Here is a 25,863-nt window from a genome sequence, read left to right as displayed (position 1 = left end):
CCGCACTGATTGCTACAAACCGCAAACAAGTTCATATACAAGAATAGCTCACACAAAAGAACCTCAACAACTTTACACCTCAACTCTTGAACTGTGCCAAATCACTGATCGTCCACATTGCAGCGGGCTCAGTTCAAAATTCACATGGGCAAGAAGACCCAGATAGCCAGTCACCAGATTTCCCTTACACACGTTATCCTGAAGTCAGAGTACCAAACTGTTGATCAAGCTGGGTTTTAGTCTCACCCGGACCACAGCAACGCCTACTCACCAGCATTTCGGACAGCCATCTGACATTACAGAATAGCAATCCAAGTATGACTTGATCCCACCGATGCTTAAAGAACTTAACTAATAACCCCGCGCAATCACCAAAATACATATTGATTCATCTATAAGGCATTATTTATCTTCAATAAGGAGGATTTCAGCACAGATTGAAGAGTACCATGAAAAACAGACAAACAGAGAAACTTGAACAAGATTAACACAAAAGCCCAACGAGAGGCCAGGTGCTAAATTTAGCAGAGAGCATCAATACATGCATTCATTCCCAAGAACAGGATAGATATGCCATGTAGAGCGAATACACATGATACAAGATTTTCAAAATTTGGAGGATACAGGCAAAAAAAAACAACAACATCGAAATGCAAATGATTCAGGGCACAATAAACCAGGATGGGATAGTTGGGTTGGAATGTTGGGACCAAGGACTAACAAAGAATTATAGACATGCCTAATGGAGAGTAAGGTCCATATCAGAACACAAAACTCTATAAGTTAACCCCATAGAGTGAGTTTCTAGCTGCAGGAAGACAAACAAGATATCAGCAGAACACACCAATCCCTAGGAGAGAGGATAAATTAGAAAACAAAACCAAGAGCCTGGTTCATAAAATATGCCATTGAGGGCTGGATGTCAGAAATGTTAGAGCAGTTTTGCTAAACCATGGCATACAGTTTTAGACTTGTCTAAAAGGGTCAGGGACAGCAGCCTAAAGTTACAGATAGCATGGCATTAACTAAGAAAAACAAAGTTCACCCATACATATGAGGGTTGATCCAAGTTGGATAGTTTAGTAATTCTGGTAAATGAACAAAAAAAGCAGATGATTCAGCAGAAGTGTAGAAACGTTGAGGTCAACTTTAGAATTAAAAAATTACAACTCTCATTGAACCAATATCTCTGTGGAAGGGTTTTATAAGATTCTTGCAGTGGGAACCACACACTTTAATAGCAGTGTTATCAGATGGACCACTGGGAACAGATGGCTGATGGGGTTTAGATATTACAAATCAGTGGAATGACATGACTGCCAAATAATAAACTAAGATGTAGTCTTAAATCATGACTAAAGTTCTTGTAGACAGGGTACCACCAATTAATAAAATTTTAATTAAGCTAACCACATGAGAAGACTGATAAACTTAGTGCGAGTGAATAAGGAATAAAAAATAGTGGATGCCTCTTCTAACTAAATACCAAAAAGGTGCTCAATAGAGTAGTATGAGCAGTTAAGAGAAACTAATGTGGTTCGGGATGCATGCAGAATTTCTGAAGAGGAAATGTATACTATGTAAACAACAGAAGGTGGCTGTAGCAGTAAATGGACAATGTCAGTGAAATGTAAACATGAAGGGAGAATGAGGCAGATCGACAGCACCAACATGAGATGTCAGTAGACTAAACTGTAGGTCATTTGTACTGTAATAATGTAAACAAATTAAGAATCCCAACAGAGATCTCCCTAAAATAGAGAGATACGTAAAACAGTTATGTGAATACAGAGGAACAAGAAGCTGCAGAAAAGATGCGCAGGCAAACACCTGAGGCAGACTTACCTGTAAGAACCAGAGTGGAAAGTTCCTGGTCAGAAGGGTGATCTGTCATGCATCGACACATGAGAGACAGACCACCGCACAGCCATTCCACTGCCACCCCATGGTCAGGAGAGCTGTAAAAGGGACACCACATTCAGGGTTATTCACTTATGATTAAGCAACACAGAGGAATATAGGCCAGCTTTCACCATTCACCATACATACGACATAAGCTCTGGCACATGAAGCTCTTCCATCAAAGAGAATTTCTGTAGCATCACAAGCGTTGCTTATGAGTGTGCATTATGCTAAGCAAAGACTACGCAGGCTAGAATGATTGTCAGGGTCAGCTTAAGCAATGGCGGTGACTGGTGTGACAATCTTTGTTGGCACCCCCCAAATGACTGACTTCACCACGGAGTCCCTCAATACCACCCTCCAACTGTGACCCTCATCTAGCCATAGCCCGGCTCTCACAGGTATTTCATTTGTTTTATAGGACTAGTCATATCAGTTTAGTGTGTCAGAGCACATTACATCACACACGCATTACACAAAGACAAATAATCATCTGTGTGTAAATCAGTGTTAAGGAAAGGTTACATAAGACAAAGAGGACTATAAGGTGTAGGGGTCACATGTTATCCATACTGACATGTAGTATATTTTAACAGTGCTTTGCTTGGGGAAGCCCAAAATGAAGATGTAAAACGTAACACAGTGGTTGGAGTTGACTTTACTAATAAGAATGTATTTCTGTCTAAATGAACACTTTTTAACAACATTAGGATAACGAAAGACTGGGGAAAAAACTAACATGGTAACATATACCTTGCAGTTTGCGTGCTGCTCTTTGAGGACCGTTCATACGTCACTGTGCTACATTAGGATTGTGACTTATGAACTACAAGTAACAAAAGGATCTCTCTGATGTACAAAAGTACAGAAGGTACGACTGAGATTCTTAGACCTAGCCCTCATCTTGGCAGTAAGAGCCCTCACCATGAGATGGCAATCCCCCAGGTGCCCAGCGGTGTCCAGCTGGCAAGAGGACATGATTCAGTGGGGGAAAGCTGAGGGTGCAGCTCTCTGGAGCGAGTAAGAGAAAGGCCTACGGAAGCAACCCATTTCGATGGATTGGGAGCTCATGCTACACAAGTTCGAATTACTTGACTTACTACCCTCACAAAGTACCCCACCTCCGTAACACACAATGTCGCTTTACGACTATCCGCCATTAGGTTACAAGACTCAGACCCATACACTAAGACCTAGGGGCACTGCAGACCCCTCAGAACTACACTGCTAGCATCTTCCTCCAATTATTATGGATCTCAGGCATTGACCTACCAGGAGTATGGGTTGGGAGGGTTAGGGAGGGATGGGATATGGTTGTGATTGTTGCTCTCATTAATTGGAAATGTATATGCTTTATGATGTAACTTTATCTGATACAGATGCAATGATATGGAACTTATGTTGTCACCGGAACCTTTTGCCTTTCATTTCCTACCAAATAGTACGAACACGGTATGATAGACTCATGCGATGTATATGTTGTATCTGTTTTAAATACAAAAGACCACCTCTCTATAGTATTCATTGCACTGGATATGCTGTCACGGTCATCAATAAAGTATGTTTAAAAAAAAATAATAATAAAGGATCTCTCTGACAAAAGCAGTAACCCACTGAGCAATTCTGTCATCTGTAAGGTAAGCGTGCTTTGCAGCAGACATATTAACCCTTTGCACCACTTTATTTTGAGTCAAACTAGCTACTAGACAAATTCAGAGTTTTATATAACACTAACTTGACCCGAAGGTATCAGAGCGCTTTACATGAGCACCAGTTGCGTTACAGACGGACACATTCATTTTTTTCTTACACACAGAAAGATTACGTGATTTGCCCAGAATCACAGGATGTTGAGCGTCCCTGCCAAGATTCTAACCCGGTTCACCAGCTTCGAGGTCGACAGCCCTATCCGTTTAGCCACATCCTCTCCCCTCTAGAGTTATCTTGACATTGTTATTGTTACCCAAAAATTGCTGCAAACACAAGGAACTGTGCAGCTAGTGGTTTTAAACTCATAATTTATTTCAAAACATAGCTACACTGAGCTTGGCGCCTGGTGCGGTGACACCAGTCGCACCAACCTAAAGCCGGCCATGATGATGGTTAAACATCTTAATTGTCAGTGCCTGTTAGGGAGGCCACAGGGCAAACATGGCAACCAGGCCCCAACCATTGAGGCTGAGGTTGTTTGCCACTGGTGACCTATGACCGGTAATGGTAATATTATGGTAATGGTAATATAGTGCACAGCAAGTGAATCTAGATTAAGTTGATGCAAAACACACAACCTCAATCAAATGGCTAGTACAGTGCAGAAGAAAACGCACACCTATTGTTATCTACACACCAGAGAGCATTTTGAAACTGTTTCGCCACAAAATAGAAACACATGCAGGAGCTGTGGATGTCTAGTTTTCCACTGGGAAATGGTCACACTTTCATTTAGACAACACTAAGCAAAATTTGCAAATGTTGGACCCTAACCCTGCAAGATTAAACTCTGGAACGCACTAAAACAGGACACACCTTTCCAGCAGTTCCTCCAACTCCACGACCTCCTTGTGCAGGTGCCAGACAGCCTCCAACACTGGGGGGGTCTGAGGGTGAAGAGAAACAAAGTCACACTTTACACCATCGCAGACCGCCCATGACAATTCTACTGAAAGTTGCATCGTTCTCTTCGCTGACAACAAGGAAGTTGTGGATTCATTATGAGGATTCATTTTAGAATTCCCGTTAGTAGTGATGGTGATCAGAAACATTAATTATGGTCCCAGCGTAAAAGCGTCCTTAGATAGGTTTTTTGATATAACAAATAACCTATCCATCTCGCTTTTAATTTCGCCACTTCAATACGTTTCAAAGGTTTAAACACAGAGAATGATACAATTAAAAAAGATTAGCTTGAATGCCTACATTGGACTGAAATGTGCTTTTCTTGTCATTGGTGGACAGTAGGTCCGTGGGACGTGTGCCGCCTGGGGGAGATTAATACTGCTTCTGCATTTAGTCTCAGACAGCTTCTGGCCACCTCCAAGAAACATTTCGGAATTTCGGGGGGGATTCTAATTATTCAAGCAATAGGCAGAGTGGAGCTGCAGGGGCTCTAAGAAGGGGTGAAAAACAACAAAGCATCGTTAGCAAGTAAATGGTCTTTTAAAGAGCTGTGAAGTGCTCGGGTGCGGCTGTGTGTGTACCCGGGAAGCTGTCTCAGCCGGGCTGCCACACACGACGGGGGGGGGGGCTGAAGCCTTTTCAACCCAGTGGGCGTTGCGCCCCTGCGCACGCGTATGGGATCTTCACAGCTGGGATAATTTGAGGAGTTTAGACTTTAAGGGGTCGACTATAGTACTTGTTCTTATCAAATTAAAGGTGAAATCATGCTGGCATTCCGTAGATCCTATATACATTAAACGTTAACTCATTAGGTTCAGAAATTGAACTCCACAACTGAAAAGAGTTTCTTGCTTTACGTAACACTCTTGTGTTCATTGATCAATTACACGAGTTACACTGAGGGAAATGAGGAGGATAGAAAACTTGGACACTGATTGGATTGCATGGGTGTTTTATGGCTTTTCACCAGTCAGTTTACTAAAATTGTCATTTTAGTTCTAAGGGGAAAAAATACCTTCTTTGGAACGATTGCTTTTTTGTATTCAACTTGACACTAGACATGCCTTCCGAGGACCCTTATCGAACACATCTCGGCTTCTTCAAGTGCTGTGTCCTCCCAAGTGCAGTGCGACTCATTGTGATGGCATGGGGGGATCTTCACAACTCACCTGCACTCTCCAAAGCTCCTGGCAGAACACTGAGCGGCAAAAGGAGTTCTGGGCCAACAAATCCTTCACCATCTTCAGCAAAGACAACAACTTCTCCTGGAAAGAACAACAGAAAGTGAGTGACAAACTCTATACCTACGATAACTACGAGGAAGGAGAAATCAACTGAGAAAGCGAGTTCTTCAGTAAACATGCTAAGCACTATAAAGCCAGTAGCGGTAATGACATCATCAACAAAAAAACTATATTGTTCAAACTGTACACTTGCCAGCTCTGAGTGATTATACTGTCAGTGGTCTGTGGTGAACACCAACTCGAGAAATTCAAAAAATATAGTGGTGTTTAATCTGTACATACAACTTGCTTTGCACAATATACTTCGGAGGCCTGGGTGTGAGCAGCTTTGTTTAGGGAATGTTGGATAAACAGCATTTAGGGCTGATGTGCCACATTATGGATCTCTGTCGCAGAGGATAAAATAATGTTTCACTACTTCGAGGATCCAACCTCAAATAAACTAGTGGTGCCAGCCAAGAAGGACAGTGCTGTCGGGGGAAAGGTAAGGTTCTAAGAGCTTTGCGAAAAGGTGGTGCCAAAGGTCTTGTAGAAGGTCACTGAATAATGCGGTATTTACAAATAGATATAAAGCGCCTGCAGAATGATAACAAACAAGGTCCTTGAACCTTCCTCGGATTTTGAACAGAATACATCAAAGTTGGTTAAGTCCTCACTCCTACTTTCATACTCTTCTATGCCGACTCTTGCCAAAGTCCCTACAGATTAGAAAAATCCCTATAACATGATGTTGCCAATACAATGCTTCTCAATAGGGATTAGACACTGTGTTGGGTATGTACCAAAGATAAAGCTGTGCATTCGTGCCAAAAAAGTTCCATTTTAGTTTTGTCAGACCCCAAAAGTTTATCCACAGGCTACATAATCTCCTCCAGAGATTGAAAACTGGATTCAAGGTAGGCTTTGAGCAATGGCTTCCTTTTGACACTATCCCATACAGTGTACACTCGAGTGCTCGTTACAGATGCACACTTGCAGTCTTGCAAAAAAAAAAAAAAGCCTGTAGCTCCTTTAAAATGGCCAAAGGGCTCTCGGCAGCCTCTATGAACAGTCACTTTGCTCACTTAGCCAATTTAAAGGGAGGATGCGCTCAGAGAGGGTCTTGGTGGTGCCACCTAAGGTACAGAGTTACTTCAATGCCGCTGCAAGCCACCACGCTGCCCGGTAGCTGTTCGTTCGTTTTGCAATATTGACATTGGGTCCTACTTATACCCGTGGGTCTTTAGACGTATGAGTCTATGTTCTAACCTTGTGACTACCATTGGATACTGGTTTCATTTTAATTGAGATATCGACAGCGGGTTCTATTCACACCTGTGTGTCTTTATCTTTATGAGCTCATGTTCCAATTTTGCGAATTTTCACTGGACATAAGTTGTAACCTACTAAGACATTGACAACGGGTCCTACTCCCACCCGGGTGTTCTTATATTTATGAGTCCATGCTTCTACCTGGTGATCATTATTGGACTATAGCTTTACTTTATCAAGAATCTGTTTAAAGAAACGTTTGTAAGCATTGCTCGAATTTATGTGAGCCTTTCTGAAATCTTTTGTTTGATCCAGAATTACATGGACCGTTCAAACTGATTAAATCTAACATGTGCTCGTAAACGTCTGTATTTGACCGACCTTGAAATATTCTGTTTTTTCCACATATTAATTGATATTTCCTGAAAGCCCTGACGAAGTTCCCGTGGCACTAGGGAACGACGCGTTGGCTGTGTGCCAGTTTTAAACAAGATTAAATAAAAAGAAGAACTTTTCTGGACTACGAGTGTGTCTCCTTGACTTCTATCAAGTGCACCTTCCTTTTGTGTGGACTAAGGTACAGAGGAGACCTACAGGAATATCTGAACCTACCCTGATATCATCTGACTCACGATAATTTAACACAGGCGGACGTCATTTACATTTGTATGCAATCTAGGCAAAAGATTGGTTGTGAGCGAATCTAGCATCACTATTAGAAGGCGGAAGATCAAATTCAGTAAAAATATTGCACTTTTAAACAATATTTTTATTTCTATTCACAAAATGTAATTTTAGGGTAAAAGCCACAGTATTATTCTCCTATGGATGATACACATTATCACTCTTGTACCCCAAAGAGAGAAAAATAATAATGGGAGAAAAAAAGTACCCCCCTACTCACACCTATGCTAAACCCTCCCCATTCAGAGTCGACCAAATAAAAAGTACAAAATATTTTTGGCGTGCCTGCCCACAGCTGAACCAGTATAGATAGAGACCATGGTAGCCTTTACAATGACAATGATACTACTGCTCAGCAGGCAAGGATATCAATCGAAGAGGCCTAAAGCCTGAAGGCACGTGGCAGAGGCCACAGTCCTGTGACCTAAACATATAATCTATTATATATACGGTTTCAACATCGTATTGAATTGCATATGTTCTCTTAACACACTAGCAGTGGACAACTACCTCATGTATGCATCGCTGGACACATCCCCTCCAACAACTGGGAATATCCGCAGGGAACATGCGGAGAATTCTGTCCAGGGTGTAATACCAGTGGGCATTATTTTATAATATACCTCTTAGCCTCCCACAGTGCTACTATGGGCATCCCTCCACAGAGTACCCCACTCCTGGAACGACTTCTCCCTGGCTTGATCCCTCTCCCCTTTGCTCTTATACGAAGCATAGGGTGCGTACATGGATCCTACCACGATCTTACATATTTTAGATAGTACTCCCTTAGTTGTTGCGAGGGTAGAGAAAAACTTTTCAAATGGGGTTCGATCTCTAACCACTGTTGCCTTTAATGTGGGATGTTATAACCAATGGTGGAGCTGTAGGTAATGAAGGCATTCAGAGTTGTCATCCCCAAACTCCAATTTGTGAAGGGTTTAATAGTTCCTTCACTGACCACCACCATGATTATTCTGCACCCTCCCTCCTTCCATATGTTAAACGGAGAATCATGATGAACAAGCGGAACATCGGTTTAGCGGTGTGACACGTGAGGAAAAACAGGTGACCTTCAGTTTTGTATCTACACTATCCCAGCTTATCAGAGTGAGACGAACTGGAGTGTCGAATTCAGTGGTCATGAATCTCAGTGCCCTCAAATCAGGCCACATCCCAAAGGAACCGCCCCATCACCGCCCTTTCCAGGTGTGTCCAGAGCTTGTCTAGTTTGACCCTAGATAGTCTGACTAAGATTATCAACTGCACAGCCTGGTAATACAACAGGAAATCAGGTATAGCCAGCCCCACCATCTATTTTAAGATGCTGTTGAATTTTCATTGTAATTCTTGGCAGCACCTCTTTCATAGAAGCACTGGCAAAACCAACAGATCTGGCGTTTTATTAGTGGAAGCATTTACTAAGTGACTGTGGGTTTACATTTGAGCGTGAGAATGTATGATTTGGAGAATCAGTGGATGTGGACAGGTTTAGTGAGCTGGTGGGTGAATATAGATGATTGGGCACATTTTTTAAGTAAAATTAAAAATAAACATCTGACAATACTACAGTCTCTTAGCTCTACGGAAGCACAATTTTTCCAAAACAAATTAATTTACAGTTTATTGAATCAAGGATTGCAAAATACCAAATATTATACTCATAAGACGCTAGCTACATATCAAATTACATGCCTTATATTTGCGCTTCTGCGTATAAAGCAACCCATTTTACCAATTGACAACAATCCCCGAGTAGAAAAAAACTTAAGACATCCATAAGTATGGAAAGAAGGATGGGAAGGTGAACAAAAACCTTGTAATTCGGCTAGGAACTTCTTCTAGCTAATTCCCCCGAGCTCAAGCAGTACTACCTGCTGCTTCTCGGACTTTGTATTAATTGTCATCTGAACCCCGGGTGGACTTCGGGTCTAGCATCCACTTTTATCTACTCAAAAACGCTTCTCGCTGCGTGGGTGTCCGTAAAGGCGAAACCAAAGCAAGGCCTTGCAGCCTGACACCAGTTCTTTTTTAAAAACTTGAAGGTCTGCCCTTTTGGTTTGGGTTGCCCTGCTCAAATCCAGGAAAATCAGTACATTGCTCTCTTTACAGAATAGAGCTCAGATTTGGAAGACTTTACACGCCCCAGTTTTTTCCTTCCACATTGCTTCTCTGAAGACAAACTGCTTGACGCACTTCCAAGCTGTGACATCAGAGCCGAAAACTTCCAACCTCAAGAAATGCCTCAGTAGCTCCTTAATGGTGTCTTTGTAGTCCAGGCATGGGAACCCTAGAACTCTGATCCGTGAGGCCTGCAAAGAGATATCCAATGTACCCACTTCTCTCAATAGCCTGTGAGTGGTGGTAATCACACATTTCTTGAACTCCTCTATGCTTTCCATTGTGCCCACCACTAGGTGGTTTATCCAATCCCCCCCAGTCGAACTTCATGCTGACCCATTCTCCACTCAAGCTCTTTTAGTGTCAAACGATGTGACCTTACAGTCCATACTCCCCATTGTAGCCTTCATTTCTCTGAAGGAATCGTGGATCAGTGTCTCACCTGGGATCAGACTGGCGGAACGGGAATCCTCTGGGTCTCTGTTCCCCCATTCATTCTCAGATGGTGCTGCACAACATGCAGCAATAGTCTTTTTTTCTCTGGTGCCTTTAAATTTTATTACTTTGGGGAGCACTGTAGTAAAGATCTGTGTGCTGTTTTCCCTTGTTCGATGCACAGATGAAAAGTCTGGATTGGCATCTGAGCAACTCCTCAAAAGGTTTCCTCTGGCAGCTAATACAGCCAAGGCAGCTCATCCAGGCCTGCACCAGGTCTCTCCTGCCTCCCACTTTGGTGACCCCTGTCTCTCCCAGAGCTCAGTGTGGCACCACAGCTGGTGTCTAACCAGGGTTTTCCTATCCTCTAGCCTGGTTCTTAAAGGACTCTAGGGATTTCATGCCAAGACTGGAGGCTAACAATATGCATACATTTTTTTATTTCTACTACATGTGTAGCTCTTTAAAATAAACATATTGGCAGATTAAAAATTCCAGAACTAGAAATCCATAGTGCTTATAACCATAGGCTTGACAGCCATCTTCCACTTTTCATCGCTGCTCCAGGTCAGTTAAGTATCCCTTTTCATCCAAGTTAGGCGTCAGTGAGATTGAATATATAATGTATATATGGTATAGTATATATTTTTCTATCTTGAATAATTAATAACTACTGCATATAATTTTAATCACAAAATGTATTCCAATTTACAGGATCAGTGAAGCGTGCAGTTTTTATTTCGGAGCAGGATTTGTATTTTGAGTTAGCTCTTTATTCATTTTTGTTCAAGAATTGATTTTTCTTTATTTTTTTGTAATTTCTGAAAAAGTAGGAATTGCAGCACTTTAGGTATTTAGGTTTAAACAGTGCTGTATTTAGGTTCTAGTGGGATATTGTACAAGCATTTTTTTTTAGGTTTTAGTACAAGCATAACAATATTTAAATTAGATTATATATATGTAGTAAATATAAAAAACATGTTTTATTATTATAAACAAATATAATTTGTTTATACGTTTTAAGAATATATCAATATTAAGGTACCTTCTGTCTCTACTGAGAATAGTCTGGATGATTTGATTTGTAAAGAAATTCAGAACGATGTCAAAGGCTCCCTTCAGGATGTTGTGGTCTATTTTAAAAATAAGAAAAGAAAAATCCAGAAATCATCGGATACTGATGAGGAGTTTTGGTCTCTAGGTGAAGGAGGGGGAAAGGAGATTACAAAAGAAGGTAAAAAAAGATGAAAAGGAAACATGCTTCTATTGATAATGAGAGTTTATCCTCTAAGAGATGGGTGGTTCAAACACCACAAGAGGTGATGATGTTAGCAGCACATGAGAGATCTGGATTTCACCCAATGATGAGGTGGATGAAGAATACATCCTAGTCCTTTTTAAGATGATGACGGATGGGATTTGGCTAAAGACATTAACAGTGGTACCTGTGGAGAAAGGGGGGTATTTGAAGGCCCTCAAGGTGAGAGTACGTTTAGCCCAGAAAGGCTGATTGGTGGCCTTTGAGCCATGTGGTAGATTTTATTAAACAATGGATGCGTAAACGGTTAGAGAAAGATCACAGGAACATCATAAAAGTGGAATGTTTTGTCCGATTACTGAAAATATGGTGAGTTTAACTCCTGATCTGGACCCAAATTTAATTAATTTCTTTTTTAAGTTGGGTAGTGATTCTCAGGAAGGGTTAGCAAGGGCATTTAAACAATGCCAAGATAGGCTAGTGGACACAATATGTCCTTTGGTCAGGATACTTGATAGAGCAGAGGAAGCTAGACCTAAGGGAATAAGTGTGGTCACAGTCCTCCGTAAAGGATAGAATCAACAACCAATTTGTTTTCTAGGGAATGCAAATGCAAGGTTCATTACTGAAAATCGTAATGCCATTTTAATTAGAATTAGCTCCAAACAGTGTAATTTGTGCAAAAAAGAACCTCTGGAAGATCTAAGACGTTTACTTTTTAGAGACAGATTGATGAGAGGAGTAGGGATTTTTTTTAAAAACTTCTACAGCCTTAGATAAATGCCAGTCCTCTGCAAGTTGTGTTTTTGGAAGTAGAGTCTTTGACAGAGCTGGAGCAAGGGAACGTTTCTTCGGGTGTCAGTTCAACAAGTCCCACTATTAAATGTCTGGAAGAGGAACCGAATGAGGGTTTCATGTAGCCACTGTGTTTTTTCCCCAAAAGGTTGTCAATTTTGGGGAAGAGGCAATCAAGCGAGTCAAGGAAATCAAGGTAAGTAGGAAGATACATTTTGGTTCTCATCTCAAAAGGGTAGGAGGAATTTGAAATTTGTTCAAAAGGAATGGAACATTTTGCCTCTGAATCCTTGGGTGCTAGATACAATAACAGGTTACATGATAGAGTTCACTCAGCTTCCTTATCAGAGACATGAACCTTGGGCAATGGAGAAGTAATAAAAGATGTATGCATAATGCTAGTCTGTGAGACTTTAATGAAATCCAGTTTCTCCTAACACCAAACATTGGAGAATCTACATTAATCACGGTGGATTTGTTCCTGTCACTCATCCTCTTATTCGTGCCTCAGAGTGGGAAGAGCGATCTCACACAGCCTTCCACTAGCACTGTGGCAGGAGTCGCAGAGAAATCTTCAATCACACTTCAGCAGAGCAGGGAGAAGCTACAGCCCTTCGAAGTTTCTGGGGCAAAACCCACCTTTGGGTATTGGACCTTCCTACGCCCAATGCTCTCGCTGGCCCACGCAACTCCAATTCTGGCCATCTACAGCCAGAGGCCTATGATCTCAGCCAAACAGTGGGACTAAGCTGGTGTCCCACTGAAGAGTGTCCATTTGGCAGTCTAGCTAGCTCTGCCTCCCCCAAGAAATCCATTTAAACCATGGCTGTGAAAAATACCATCAAAAACCTTTTTGATAATGACTGATCCAACAAATAACCTGTCCTCTTTTAGAATGTGTTTTAGAAATGATTTTGTTTCTGTTTTTTTTATTTCCTAAATCTCCCTTAAATAAATCCTAAAAAAACATGATAGATGTGGAGGTTAGTAAATTAAACTGTGTTGCAGTACCCCAAAAGTTTTGGTTGCCAACACTTAGAGGAGGGACAAGAGTCCTTGGACAGCTGCTACAACATAGAAGGGCAGTCTGGAGTACTACGGTACAAAATGATCCAGCGTAATAAGGTGTTCTCCTGGGCTGCCCTGCCGTTGTTGCTGCCTACATACCAACAAACAGCTAACCGTCATAGACTGGATCGCCTTCATGGAGTCATCTGACTGCCCTCTCGGGGTCCTGCTGGTATAATCTTTCCTCCTTCTTGGTGGGTTAAGGTAGAAGGTAAATGATAGGAGACTTGATATACTGTCCCATATAGAAAGGGGACATCACCTTTGGAAGGAAAGTTCAAAGGACCAATTTACCTGGAAAGAAGTATGTGAAAGGCGTACAAACGCTCAGTTCCTTCAACTCACTGACGCGTCTCACCAAAGTAATAGCCACAAGAAAACGAGTTTTGAAGGTTAACAATGTAACTGGCAACTATGAAGGGACACAAAGGTACCTATCAAGAAAGCCTGAACAAGATTTAAATCTCATTGGGGCCTCACAAAGGGTGTTGGAAGAAATGTGTCAGTCCATTCAAGAACCGAATTACATTTGGGAATTTGAAGAGGGATGGCTGATCTGGAAGACAGAAATACCAACAGGGTCATAAAGTATCATTTGACAGTGCCCACTGCACAACCCAGCTGGGCTAGTGACAGCCAAACTTAGGACTTCTGACAATCATGTCTTCACATGATCTACATTGTGCTCCGTACACCAAACAAAAACCTGTATGATCTTCCAGAATTCACTGACTCTGTGAAGGGCTGATGAGCTGACGAAAAAAATCAACCTCTTCTGGTGGCAGCTGCAAGGAGCTCAGGTGCCCCTGTTTCTCTTTCTTGTGTACTGGCGAAGAACAGGCTTTTTTGTTGGACTGGTTTGGGGCAAGAGGGGGGAGGTAGGGGACTGGCACTGGCGGAACTTAAAACATCTTGAGAAGTCCCAAAACTTTAGGAACGGTTTATAGTGCCAGATTGGAGACTGAAGACCCAAAGATCTGACAGCTGTGCTGCCTGCTTTAAACCTCTCCAAGGCAACTGCTGCTTTGTTCCTAAAGAGCTGTGCCTATTGAAATGGCATGTCCATCGATGCCGCTTGAACATCAGTGGGAAATCTGGTTAGTCTCAACCACACATGCCTTCGCATGGTCTTGAAGAGCCCATGGCCACTAAATCCACAGTGCTCAAGGCCGACTAACTGTGGTTAGAGGAATCCTAGCCATCTTCCTACACCAGTTTTCTCGACCTGACAAAAATGCCAGGACTCCAGTTGCAGGCCTATCCCTTCTGGCTATCAAGCGGCTTATGGCTGGGGCTAACTTGGGCTTGCCTCATGCCAAGTTTCCCGGTTATATCAAATGCTCTTTAAAATGGCAGTAAGAGCTCTGATGCAGCAGTAGCCCACTGCAAGACCTCAGTCGAGATATTAGACCGCAAATACACTGCTGGCAGACGTAATTTCAACACATCAGTCATCTTTCTCAAAACAGCATGAAAGAATACTACTCAGAAGAAACAGGCATCGAATGACACTCCATATCAGTTTCAGGTGATGTGCCCAAGCAGATGTTATTTTGAAAGATCAGGTAACTATCTGAAAAAGAGGGTGGTAACAAGTGGGGTATCTCACTGCTGTCATCTGTATCATGAGGCACCACCTCAGGCATCAGGGCCGGATCCAAATCTGAGCCAAAAATGTCCTCCATGGTCCACCAGTAACACTGTAAAGGGAAGCTTGGCTGAGACGCCTGCTCACACCTAGTCTTTTAAACAATCCTCTTGGCCTCCCTCCTAGACCTCTTTAGAACAGCATTTGCTTTGGGAGGAGGATGTGAAGGGACCGAATCTGGTGGCGGCACCAAATGAGGAACCAGTGAAGAGCCGCTTGAAGGGCTACTTGCAAGGACCTGGGTACCAGAATGGTTCCGAACTATGCCGTAGACGTTCCCTGAGGTGGAACTGTGGGTCGCATGGCACCAAGCTAGGGCCCACCAGTGGAAGCCCAAACAGAGCCTCGACTAGTCCCATGGGGCCCAGAGGTGCACCAAAGGGTGCCGCAGCCTGCCTGAACATCTTTATTATCACATGCAGTAAGAAGGCCACATTGGCACCTGGTGCGGTAAATTCCAGGTATACCAGCACCAGAGAATCTTGTTAGAGGCAGCAAAAGGACTGGAACAGGCCCTGCAAGAAGTTCTGGAGTAAGTGGCCCTGTCGGAGGGGGCACTTTGGCCAGAGCAATGTCCATTAGTTCTGGCTCCGAGGAGGACTCCCACTGGGGACGGAGTACGCCAAGGTGATCCACCCCAGAATCTCAACTGACATCGAGGTGTGTCATCGCCTGCCTCCTCCTCTTCTCCTTCTCTTCTCCTGTCTTTCTTCTTCCTGACCTTGGAGGAGGGAGAGGAATGTGACTTTGAGGCTGATCTCAACCTCAAATGTGTGTCAAGCCTTGCACACATTGAGCACATGAGATCTAAAGAGCCTGCCTTCACTCTTTGATGGCTTTCGAGTGCATGAGCCACTACCTCTGTCATGCTTTGACTCCGAGCATCAAGGGCATACTTCATGAGGATCAGAGATGGACATTTGTCCATTACAGTTGTGACAGTGTTGGAATCCTGATTTTTTGGGGGAAGAATTAATTCACAGAAAATGTCAAGGAAAATAAGAAGAAGTCCTGACAAAGTTATGAAAAATCATGGAGAGCAACTCAGGATCCAAGTCAAAGGGCTTGGAAAAAAGGGAAGTGATGTTGGCGTGGCGCAGTGGTGCTATACAGCTCCAGTGATGTCTCATGCGCACTGCTTCCGGCCTAAAGATGGAGCCACAACCCCCTGCCAGCAGAGAGATATTTAACGTTACTGGATCCAGTGTAGCATCTGGGGATAATCCACAGGTGAGGAATTTGCAGGTTGACGTACCCCTCAGAAAAACAGCTGTGCAAGCTCTTAAAACCTAGAATTCAACCATCCATAGGGTGGAAGAGTTTTTAATCCATCTTCTATTGCAAGTCTGATCACTCTGGTCATTTCCGCACACAACATCAACATCCTGTCCTACGCAGATGACATGCAACTCACTCTCCCTCTCGGACAAGACCCCCCCCCCCGCCCCCAACATAGGAAACAAGTTTACAGCCTGCATGACCAAAGTCGCTAAAACCAACTGTCTCAACATAGACAAGACAGAAGTAGTGATCTTTGGCAAGAACAAGTCACCATGGGACTCCAACTGGTGGCCGGCCAAACTCAGACCCACACCCAGCACTTGCACCAGAAAGCCTGGAATAATCATCAACATCAAAGGGGACATGGCTGCACAAATCAACACTGTCACTGCATCCTGCTTTCACACCCTGAAGATGCTGGGGAAGATCTTCAAATGGCTCCCAAGCAACACTCCCTAATCATCAAAAAGTTGGACTATGGGAACAGCCTCTATGTTGGGATCATCAAGCAAATCACTACAAAACTAGAAACCAAGATGGACAAACAGCTAACCATTGCCTTCCAAGTAAAGAAGGCGGCTGGTAGTTGCTTCGGCTTCCTGTGAGCCCTGAGAAAGATTCTGAAATGGCTCCTGATGGAGCCTTGATTTCGGCAACTCACTTTACCTGGGCAGGCCAATGTCAGTAATAAAAAAACTCCAAATCAGTTTCAGTTTTAACGTCTTTATTTCGATTTTTCATCATAAAAGACACACATATACACAAAATTACATTAAATACAATTAGTGCGCCGAAGTCATAAAATCATAAATATTTAAATACACATGCTAAACAAATCAAAAAGAAACAAGACAAGAAAAGTTAAGGCAAGGCAAATCTAGTTAAAAATCTCAATTAAACATGCTTGTAAAGACGTCAAGGGGAATTGTAAAAACATTTGAGCATATATAAAAAATAGCAGATCGTCAATACTAATAAAATCATAGGCCAAAAAATCAGTGGGATAACACAGTATACAAATTATTTGGGTCATGATACTATGAGCTGACTGACTTAATCCTTATCAGCCAAGCCCACCCAAGGAATTTGGCCAATCCTATGGTTAGCCATTCAGAAGTGTTGGTTCTCAAGATGTACAATGCTTCACTACTCACTCGGGTGTTTAGTCTAGTACATATAGGTTTCAGCCACTTATTACGTGGTTCACAATAAGCAGTACAGACAAATAAAAAATGACCTAGTGTTTCTTTGCAAACGGTACAACAGGGACAAAAACTTGACTCCAATCTCTGCCAGCCACTAGTAAAAGCCCTCAGAGGCAGTGTACCTACACGGAACTGATGGTATAGTTTCCTATCTAATGTTTTAAGGATAACATCCCAGTATACTTCTTTGTTAGGTACTGTTTTGTGGAGCAAAAACTGGCCTGTCAAATTCATTTTCTCAGAAAGTGCCACATGTTCCGTTTTTACCATAGACCAAAAGAGAAGTTTAAATTCATTCTTGGTAGGGAAGGTTTGAGAACCCGGCTCCGACCAAAGCAAGGGAAGACCCATTTCGGTAAGAGTGTTCTTAATTAGCTTTAGCCACGGTATGTCACCTGCCCCTTGTTGCATTCTCACATCCTGTAATTCACGGGCAAACATGGCCGACTCCGGGGTGGACCATATGCGTCTCCATAACGCCACCATCCTATAGAGGGCCTGGTGTTTAATGGTATGCATGCCCATGTCCATCAAAAGTGGAAGGACTGGTGTTGAGGGGGGAGACTAACTAAGTTTCGAAGAAATTTATTCTGTATCCTATCCAGGACAGCCAGGTCCACACATCCCCAAATATCGGCCCCATATAATATGGCTGAGCTGATTTTAGCACTATAAATTTTAAGTGCGGGCAGTACTCTTTTAGTCAGGGAACACCGCTGTACTTTTACTAGACAACCAGTCAGGCGGGCAAATTTCAAACAGACTGCCGCTACTTGATCTTTCCATTGTAGCCTATAATCCAAGGTAACACCAAGATAAGTCATTACATCAACCTGCTCCAGTCTAGACCCATTCATTAAAACATGGCCCCTCAATGGCTTTTTCTTAGTCAGGACCATGAACTTGGTTTTATTAATATTGATCTCAAGATCATTCATATTGCAAAAGTCCATGAATTTATTTATTGCTGCCTGTAAACCCTTCTGTGTTTTGGCCAATATGAGAGTATCATCTGCAAAAATTAAAAGAGGGAATTTGGTCCCACCCAGTGAAGGAGCATCAGTGGGGGTATCTGAGAGGAACTTAACCACCTGATTAATGAAGAGTACAAATAGGGTGGGGGCCAGGACACAACCCTGCCTCACACCGCGAGTTACGGGGAAGGAATCGGTAACCTGGCCCTGGCGACCCCATCTGACTCTTGCAAAGTTACCCTCATGCATCCTGATGGTAAGTTCTAATAGTGCACTAGGGACCCCCATCCTTCTCAATGCTGCCCACATCTTCCCTCTGGGGACCAGATCAAACGCTGATTTGAGGTCCACAAATGCAGCGAAGATCTTCCCGTCTCTCAATAACACAGTTTTCCAATAGATCATGACAAATCTTAATATCTGATCAACTGTGCTAAAGTGTGCTCTAAAACCCGCCTGCATTGGAGACAGAATATCTACTTCTGACATCCACGAATGGATTTTCCCTAACAGCATTCTGGCTATTACTTTTTGTAGGGCATCGATGAGGCTGATGGGGCGATAATTTCCCGCATCAGATCTATCCCCTTTTTTGTGCACTGGCAAAATCTCAGCCCCTTTCCAGGAGTTTGGGATCCTAGTCCCTCTAGCTATAGCATTTGCTAAGATTAATATGTACGGGACCCAGTGTGTTTGATCGTATTTGAAGAGGTCCGCAGGGATGCAGTCCATGCCGGGGGCTTTGCCATTCTGCACTTGTTTAAGAGCAGAAATAGCTTCAGTTTCAGTGAAAACAATGTGATCAAGTGAGGACACCTCAGACTGCACACTGGCATCTTCCCTAATAGTAGTAAGGGAGATCCGTTCCGTGTGGCTGAACTGTGCCTCGTAATGCTTGACCCATTGCTCTGCAGGGACGTGGTTTACTGGAGTATGTAATTCCCCCGCCCCTCCCCATTTCACAACCTCCCAAAATTTTTGTTGGTTAGATGAGGTACTTGCCTGGTATAAATCTAACCAACGCTGATCATCCCATTTGATTTTTGCCTCTTTTAATGCTTTCTTATAATTCACCCTGGCTATCCTTATATCCGGACATGATTTGGATTTAATAGCCCTTAACAGAGAGCTGTGGGCAATACTACAGGTCTTATCATACCATTTCAACCTAGATTGTGCTGGGACATTAATTCCTCCTTTTACGGGTTTGATAAAAAAAGACTTAATTTTACTAAAAAGAGACTCATGAATTGTCCCGATTTGGTCAAGTGGGGTTCCAGCCTCAAGTATGGGTACCATCTGTTTTGTAGCCGCTAGGACCTCCATGGCAATCCTGCTAATAGTAGCAGTATTGTCTTGGAGCCCAGCCCATCTTACCCTTCTGCAATCATTTGTGAGACCAGCGTCTGCTGTATCAATATTTGTTGCAGGGTTCATGCGGAGACCCTCATCCACTGATAATTTTATTACCAGGGGGTTATGATCACTCTCGGATCTAGTGACTATTTCCATGTCCACCAATATTTCCCAAAACTCTATCTTTAACAAAAAATAATCAATGCGGCTCGAGTTTAGGGAGTTATCAAATGTAACTTTTCCCATCTGGTCTGATTTGGTCCTTCCATTCGCTGCACGCAAATCCCATTCAAGGCAAAGACCCAACCACTGCATAACTGCCTCCGTGACTTTTTTAATTGGAGGAATAGACAAAGGGGGAATATTCCAAATCTGATCAATTTCCCCATATCCCCCGCTATCAAGATTAGGAAACGGTTCGAAACAACAGTTGAAATCACCTGCCACCATGACACATTTGTCACTACTAATGTTATTCAGTAGGGAGTCAAGTTCAACTACCACTCCCGCAGGCTTCCCACCTGGTAACCCTCTAGCATATATGTTGAACAAACAAAGGTCCTGGTTATTTTTACCGGTTAATTTCAACGCTAGGATGTCATTACTCAGAGTAGGGAGTTCCGTGATAGTAATGGCTAAGGATTGTCTAATCCAAATAACTAGACCTCCTGAAGGGCGACCCTTCGGTCCTTTACTAGCTGGTTTGTAGTAATTAAGGTAGCCAACCCGATAAATAGCGTCGGTTGACCAACTTTCCTGCAGGATAATAACATCATGCAAATCCACAAAGGAGCCCCAATCAGCCTCTGACGCTTTCCCCCTTAAGCCCGCTATATTCCAAGACAAGACTGCGAGGGTGTAAGTTGTTTTCTCTGCCATCTTGGCGGTTGGGTTGGCGACAGCCTTAGTGATCGTCTGTCTAGGGGTACCTGACAAGAATGTTTCCCTTATTTCCACCCTCTGTGAATTTGCGCTAGACACAGGGACAGTCTCTACCCCAGGGACACTCACATTATTTAAAGAGCAAGTTACTACAGCACTAGAACGCCCGGTAATCGATTGTTCTACATCATGTCAATCCACACCTTCCAGGCCGGAAAGGGGAGCAAACCGGTTCGCAAGGTGGGGATAGAACATTCATTCATAACGCTGCTGCCAGAATACTGTTAGGTATTCCAAAAACACAGTCAGCAGGTGCAGCGCTCAAAACTCTTCATGGCTGCTCATAAACTGCAGAGTACAATTTAAGGTATTATGCATCATACATCGGACACAGCACAGGTCCACATGTTCTTCATCAACTGGCCACCCCTTATTGTATAAATAGGGACCTTACGTCAAATAATCTTGAGCTTTTTGCTGTCCCCAGAATCAAGAGAGTGAGGAGTGGAGTTTGGTCTTTTACATAGCTTGCACCTAAGCTTTGGAACTCCTTGCCTATTAGCCTAAGAATGGATGACAACTTCACGAGTTTCAGAAAGAAGCTGAAGACTGATCTATTCCCCCAATTCATTTCAGTTATTTTGAATCTTTTGATTCCCTCACTACATCTAGACCGATAGCGCTAGGAAGCCTGATGTCGGGTAGCCATGTGCTTTACAAAACCAATGGATAGGATAGAACTAGGCAGCCAAATTCCTCCTCAACCTATTGCACAGACGTCTCATCACACCACACCTCATGCAGCTCCACTGGCTCCTGATACACAAACGTGCTTATTTCAAACTCCTCACACACACATTCAAGTCACTACACAACTAAGACCCCACCTACCTGAACAGATGCATCTCCTACCACCAACCACCCATACACCTTCGCTTTGCAGGACTCCTACTCGCACACATCCCACACATACACAGAACCTGATTAGGATGACAGGCGGTCGCTTACATCGCTCCTAGAGTGTGGAACAGCCTCCCACTCAAAGCCTACGCCACTCTTCTTAAATTCTGCAAGATGCTGTAGACCTGGCTTTTCAATTAACAAACCAACCATAGTCAGGCCTACACATACACACCTGATGATACCCTCACGGTGATAGTGCCCTTTACAAATACACATAACATCACCTTGAAGAGGTTATTATGCAATAGTCAATAAAGAACTTCATTCTGATGAATCACTAATTAAACTGAGGTGCTAAGGCATAAGCATTTAAAAGCCCGCCACTTTTGCTTTCTCAAATGTTAGACCTTTCCAGGTGAGGCAAGAAAAGACCTCGTTCAGTATAGGGATGGGTGGGGCATGGAGCAGGCAGCTGCTACTGGGCCTTAACCGTTGGGGGTGAAATCATTTGCCACTGGCAAAGTCCTACTGTGGCGCTGCCAACTGGGCCAAGTACAATCCCTTCCACTATGGCCTCTCGGTGCAGCAGGGGCGTGCAGTTACAGGCTTCTCATAGAAGTAGTGTGGAGTTGCTCGAGCTCAGGACTCAATCAACCAATAGTCAGAACAATCTTAATGTCCAACCCAGTGCTGGGCTTTACAAGACAAAAAGTGCAATCACAGTTGCACTACAGGCTAAAAAATTCAATGATCAAACAAGTCAGTGTACTTTAGAGCAATCCCCCTGAAGGCGCTACACCCTCACCGCTCCTTCTACAAATCCCTCCGAAGTGTTCCACCCTACCTCTTGGTTCCCTCCCCTCCATGAAATCAGGAGTAGTGTGATCAAGCTAATGTCCAATTTATGTGCCCACAGTCACATGTGCTACGCAAACAAATGATGGACGGAATGCTGTAGGAATTATACATTCACCCCCCAGTCAAGCGATCTGGGTTAAATCCATCATTCTTTTGCTCACCATGCCACCCCAGTTTAGACCCAGCCATATGCAAATCAGTCTTGACCCTGTTGCTCATGGGAAAAGCCTGGCCCGAACTGCCAAGCAAGGTCCTCCCAAGACCGGAAACAAGCATCCTGGGGCCGGGTCAGGCTAGACTGTTCCTATGAGGAACAGGGTCAAGACTAAACTGTCCAGCCCGAACCGGTCCCCAGGATGCTTGTTTCCGCTCCTGGGAGGACCTGGCTTGGCAGTTTGGGGCGGGCTTTTCCCAAAGGAACAGGGTCAAGGCTGATTTGCATATGGCTGGGTCTAAACTGGGGTGGCATGGTGAGCAAAAGAACGATGGATTTATCCCAGATCTCTTGACTAGCAGCAGCTATGGACCCATGAGCTGTGCAATGACAGGCAAAGGCCAAGTCGCAGCAGTCTTAATCTGGTGTGGTGCTGCAGTACCACCTGGGCCTAAGCAGATATAACCCAAGAGTCAGGCAGTGGCAGTCTTGGAGTTCGCAGTCGTAATTGTACCGAAGATGGGTGCAGCCCCGCCTGGGCTTCCCTGAACCAGATTGTTGGTGCAGGTCTCTTCCAATTCCACGGCAATCACGTATTTGCAGCCCACATCCAGGTAGCCGTGAGTCATGTAGATGCAGCTCTCATCCAGGCTAACGGCAATTGCGCAGTTGAAGCCAATGTCCAGGCCAACGGCAATTAGGTAGTTGAAGCCCTTGTCCAGGCTGACAGCAATCACCTAGTAACAGGCTTCATCTAGGCTGGTGACAATCATGTAGTTGCAGCCCCCTTCTGGGCCTTTGGCAATCACGCAGCAGGGGCCCCATCTAGGCAGATGAGTGCAATGGTTCCGGCCAGGAACTGAGATGAGAGGTCTCGGAGCTGGAGGTACAATGGTCCTACCTAGTTCGCTCTTGAGCAGTCTGCTTTTTTGGGCCATCCCACAGCTAACTGGACTGGGCCTCACTCCTCCAAAACAGCCTCTCCTTCAGGGCCAGGCAAACTCATTACCTCTCTAAGCATGCAGCTAGTGAGGATTCTCTGTGCTTCAGGAAGAATCCACAACTTCTCTGGGAGTCTGCCTTTGAGACAGTCAGCATTCCTGTTGTATAGCAGTCCTTTAAGTACTCTCCAGAGCACTCCCTTGCTTGGTCATGAAGAACTGGGGTGGTTTGGGTCCCACCCTATGTACAACTGTTAGACAGGCGATGCGGATCTACGGTCTTAAACTATACAACCGGTTTAGGGAGGTTCTTCTTTTAAGTGTCCTCTTCAGGCTGCACTCCAGAGACAGCCTTTGTGTAGACTGATGCTTCTCAAAGCAGCTAGCACTCAGAAAGGGAGACTCCATCCAGGCGCACACAATAACAGACACAAAGAGGTGTAAGGTTTGTACATCTAGCTGCAATCAGGCCTTACTGAAGAAATAACAAGGCATAGACAAAAGGGCAGGTCTCGCCTAGAAATGTCCTCACCTTTCACAACTGATTCTGCAGTTCCCCTCTTCACCCCTACCATCTAACAAATGACAGGGTGACGATGACTAATTATCAGCTGCTTGCTAAGCAACGGCCTCATAGAAAAGTGGCCCGATCTTCACCCACCTTACTTTAGTGTATTAGTTTCCCCCCTTCAGCAACAAGACTGTAAGCAATAAACTTCCACTGTCTGGGAGCAAAGTCTTCACCATCCATCTTGTGTTCAGTCAGGTGCATCCAAAATGGATTCCACTGACCTCCACTACTCTGGTTCACTCACACACCATGCATGTGTTACACTTACCTCGCATGCTTGGCATGCACAAGTGATGTCAGTGCAAGGGTCTGGGAATACATATAAAATTAGAACTGTACACAGGAGGGCCAACAAACCTCAGCCCACATGACAGATAAAATAAGTGAGAGTGGGATTAAGGCAACACCATGGACAACGAGAATGAGGATGGGGACAAAAGGCAAAGTGGCAGACAACGGCAAAATGTAACATGTCTGAGAATGGAGGGGGGGGGGGGGGAGAGCAACATGGCGGGCCACAGGGTGGAGGCTAGATCAAACGGCAACATGGCGGACAAAAGGAATGAGGGTGGAGGGCAATGCAACGGCAAAAGGTAACATGTCTGAGAATGGAGGGGGAAGAGCAACATGGTGGGCAACAGGGTGGAGGGTAGATCAAAAGGCAACACGGCGGACAACAGGAATGAGGGTGGAGGGTAATCCAATACGAAGGACAATGGGAGGGAGGGTGGGGGACAAGGCAACATGGCGGACAGTGGGAGGCTGGAGGGAGGGGAGGAACACAGAGGAGGGTGAAGTACACTAGGGAGACAGCTCAAAAAGACGCACTCTAAAAGAGTGCTTAAACACAAAATAAGTACTGCCTAAAAAACTGAGCAGTAGAAGGACACAAGCAATGCGTCCATACTCTAGGGAGGGGACAAACACACAAAGAGGAAGGAAGGCTACAGCAGGTAACCAATAAAAAGGCAAGCAAATGAGAGTGACAATGAAGCCAACCAATAGCAAGCAATGGGTGCTCTCTAAAGTACACAGATATAAATACACGGAGGTCTCAAGAAGCATATGAGTAATGCATTCTTCAGCTTAATTCCCCAGCAAAGACATGTCTGAGATTTAGTAAGTTCCACTTTAGAAATGTTGTGGACTTGTTAAGACAGTAAAGTGAAGTATACACTTTGGGAACTGTCCAGCGGTACCCAGCAATCTTTAAATAGTTCCCCTTCCGCTTTCTCCTTTCTTATAAAACCGGTTTGATAAGGCCCAAACATCTCTGAGTCCAACACAAAAATACCAAGAAGAATGTATAAGGCTTGGCTTCGAAACTGAGCTAAAAAAGAAAAGCAACGGATGATGTCCACAAGTTAAGTGCGGACAAAGAAATAAATAAACCATCTTAAATAAAAATCAACGAACACCGTTCGCTTCACAAGCTGAAAACTCCGGTCACCGGTGAACCCCTGTTGGTAAAAAGTTGTTTGACCAACGTGATGCTTGATTAAAATTACAACAACCACATTATAGAATACGAACGGAGAGTTACACACTCAAAAAATAAAAACAAACATGTCTGAAACTACAGTGAGAGTTAATGCAGGGAAATATTGGTTTAAAAATAATTACCATTTTGAAGAAAATACTCCAGATTCCCAAGTTTTCACCTCCTCCGACTGACCAGTATGAAGCAGAACTATGAAGTGGCCGGCAGAGGTTACGGGG

The 25,863-nt window shown here is 43.8% G+C and overlaps 1 protein-coding gene across 4 annotated transcripts in view; it reads right to left on the bottom strand.

The window, feature by feature from the left end:
- FANCA (FA complementation group A) overlaps positions 1-25,863 on the bottom strand; it is a 1,007,136-nt gene that overhangs the window by 847,538 nt on the left and 133,735 nt on the right. For all 4 annotated transcript variants that reach the window (XM_085637706.1, XM_085637704.1, XM_085637705.1 and 1 more), the window contains exons 5-7: positions 5,688-5,783; positions 4,429-4,499; positions 1,846-1,958 (exon numbers count right to left, since the gene is read on the bottom strand). In XM_085637706.1, coding sequence (XP_085493832.1) covers positions 1,846-1,958; positions 4,429-4,499; positions 5,688-5,783 — 280 coding nt within the window. The remainder of the gene's footprint in view (positions 1-1,845; positions 1,959-4,428; positions 4,500-5,687; positions 5,784-25,863) is intronic.

This window comes from Triturus cristatus, chromosome 12 (genome assembly GCF_964204655.1).
Source record: "Triturus cristatus chromosome 12, aTriCri1.1, whole genome shotgun sequence".
NCBI classification, from domain to species: Eukaryota; Metazoa; Chordata; class Amphibia; order Caudata; family Salamandridae; genus Triturus; species Triturus cristatus.
Note: the sequence above shows the minus strand (reverse complement) of the source record. Positions and strands in the feature narration are given on the sequence as shown.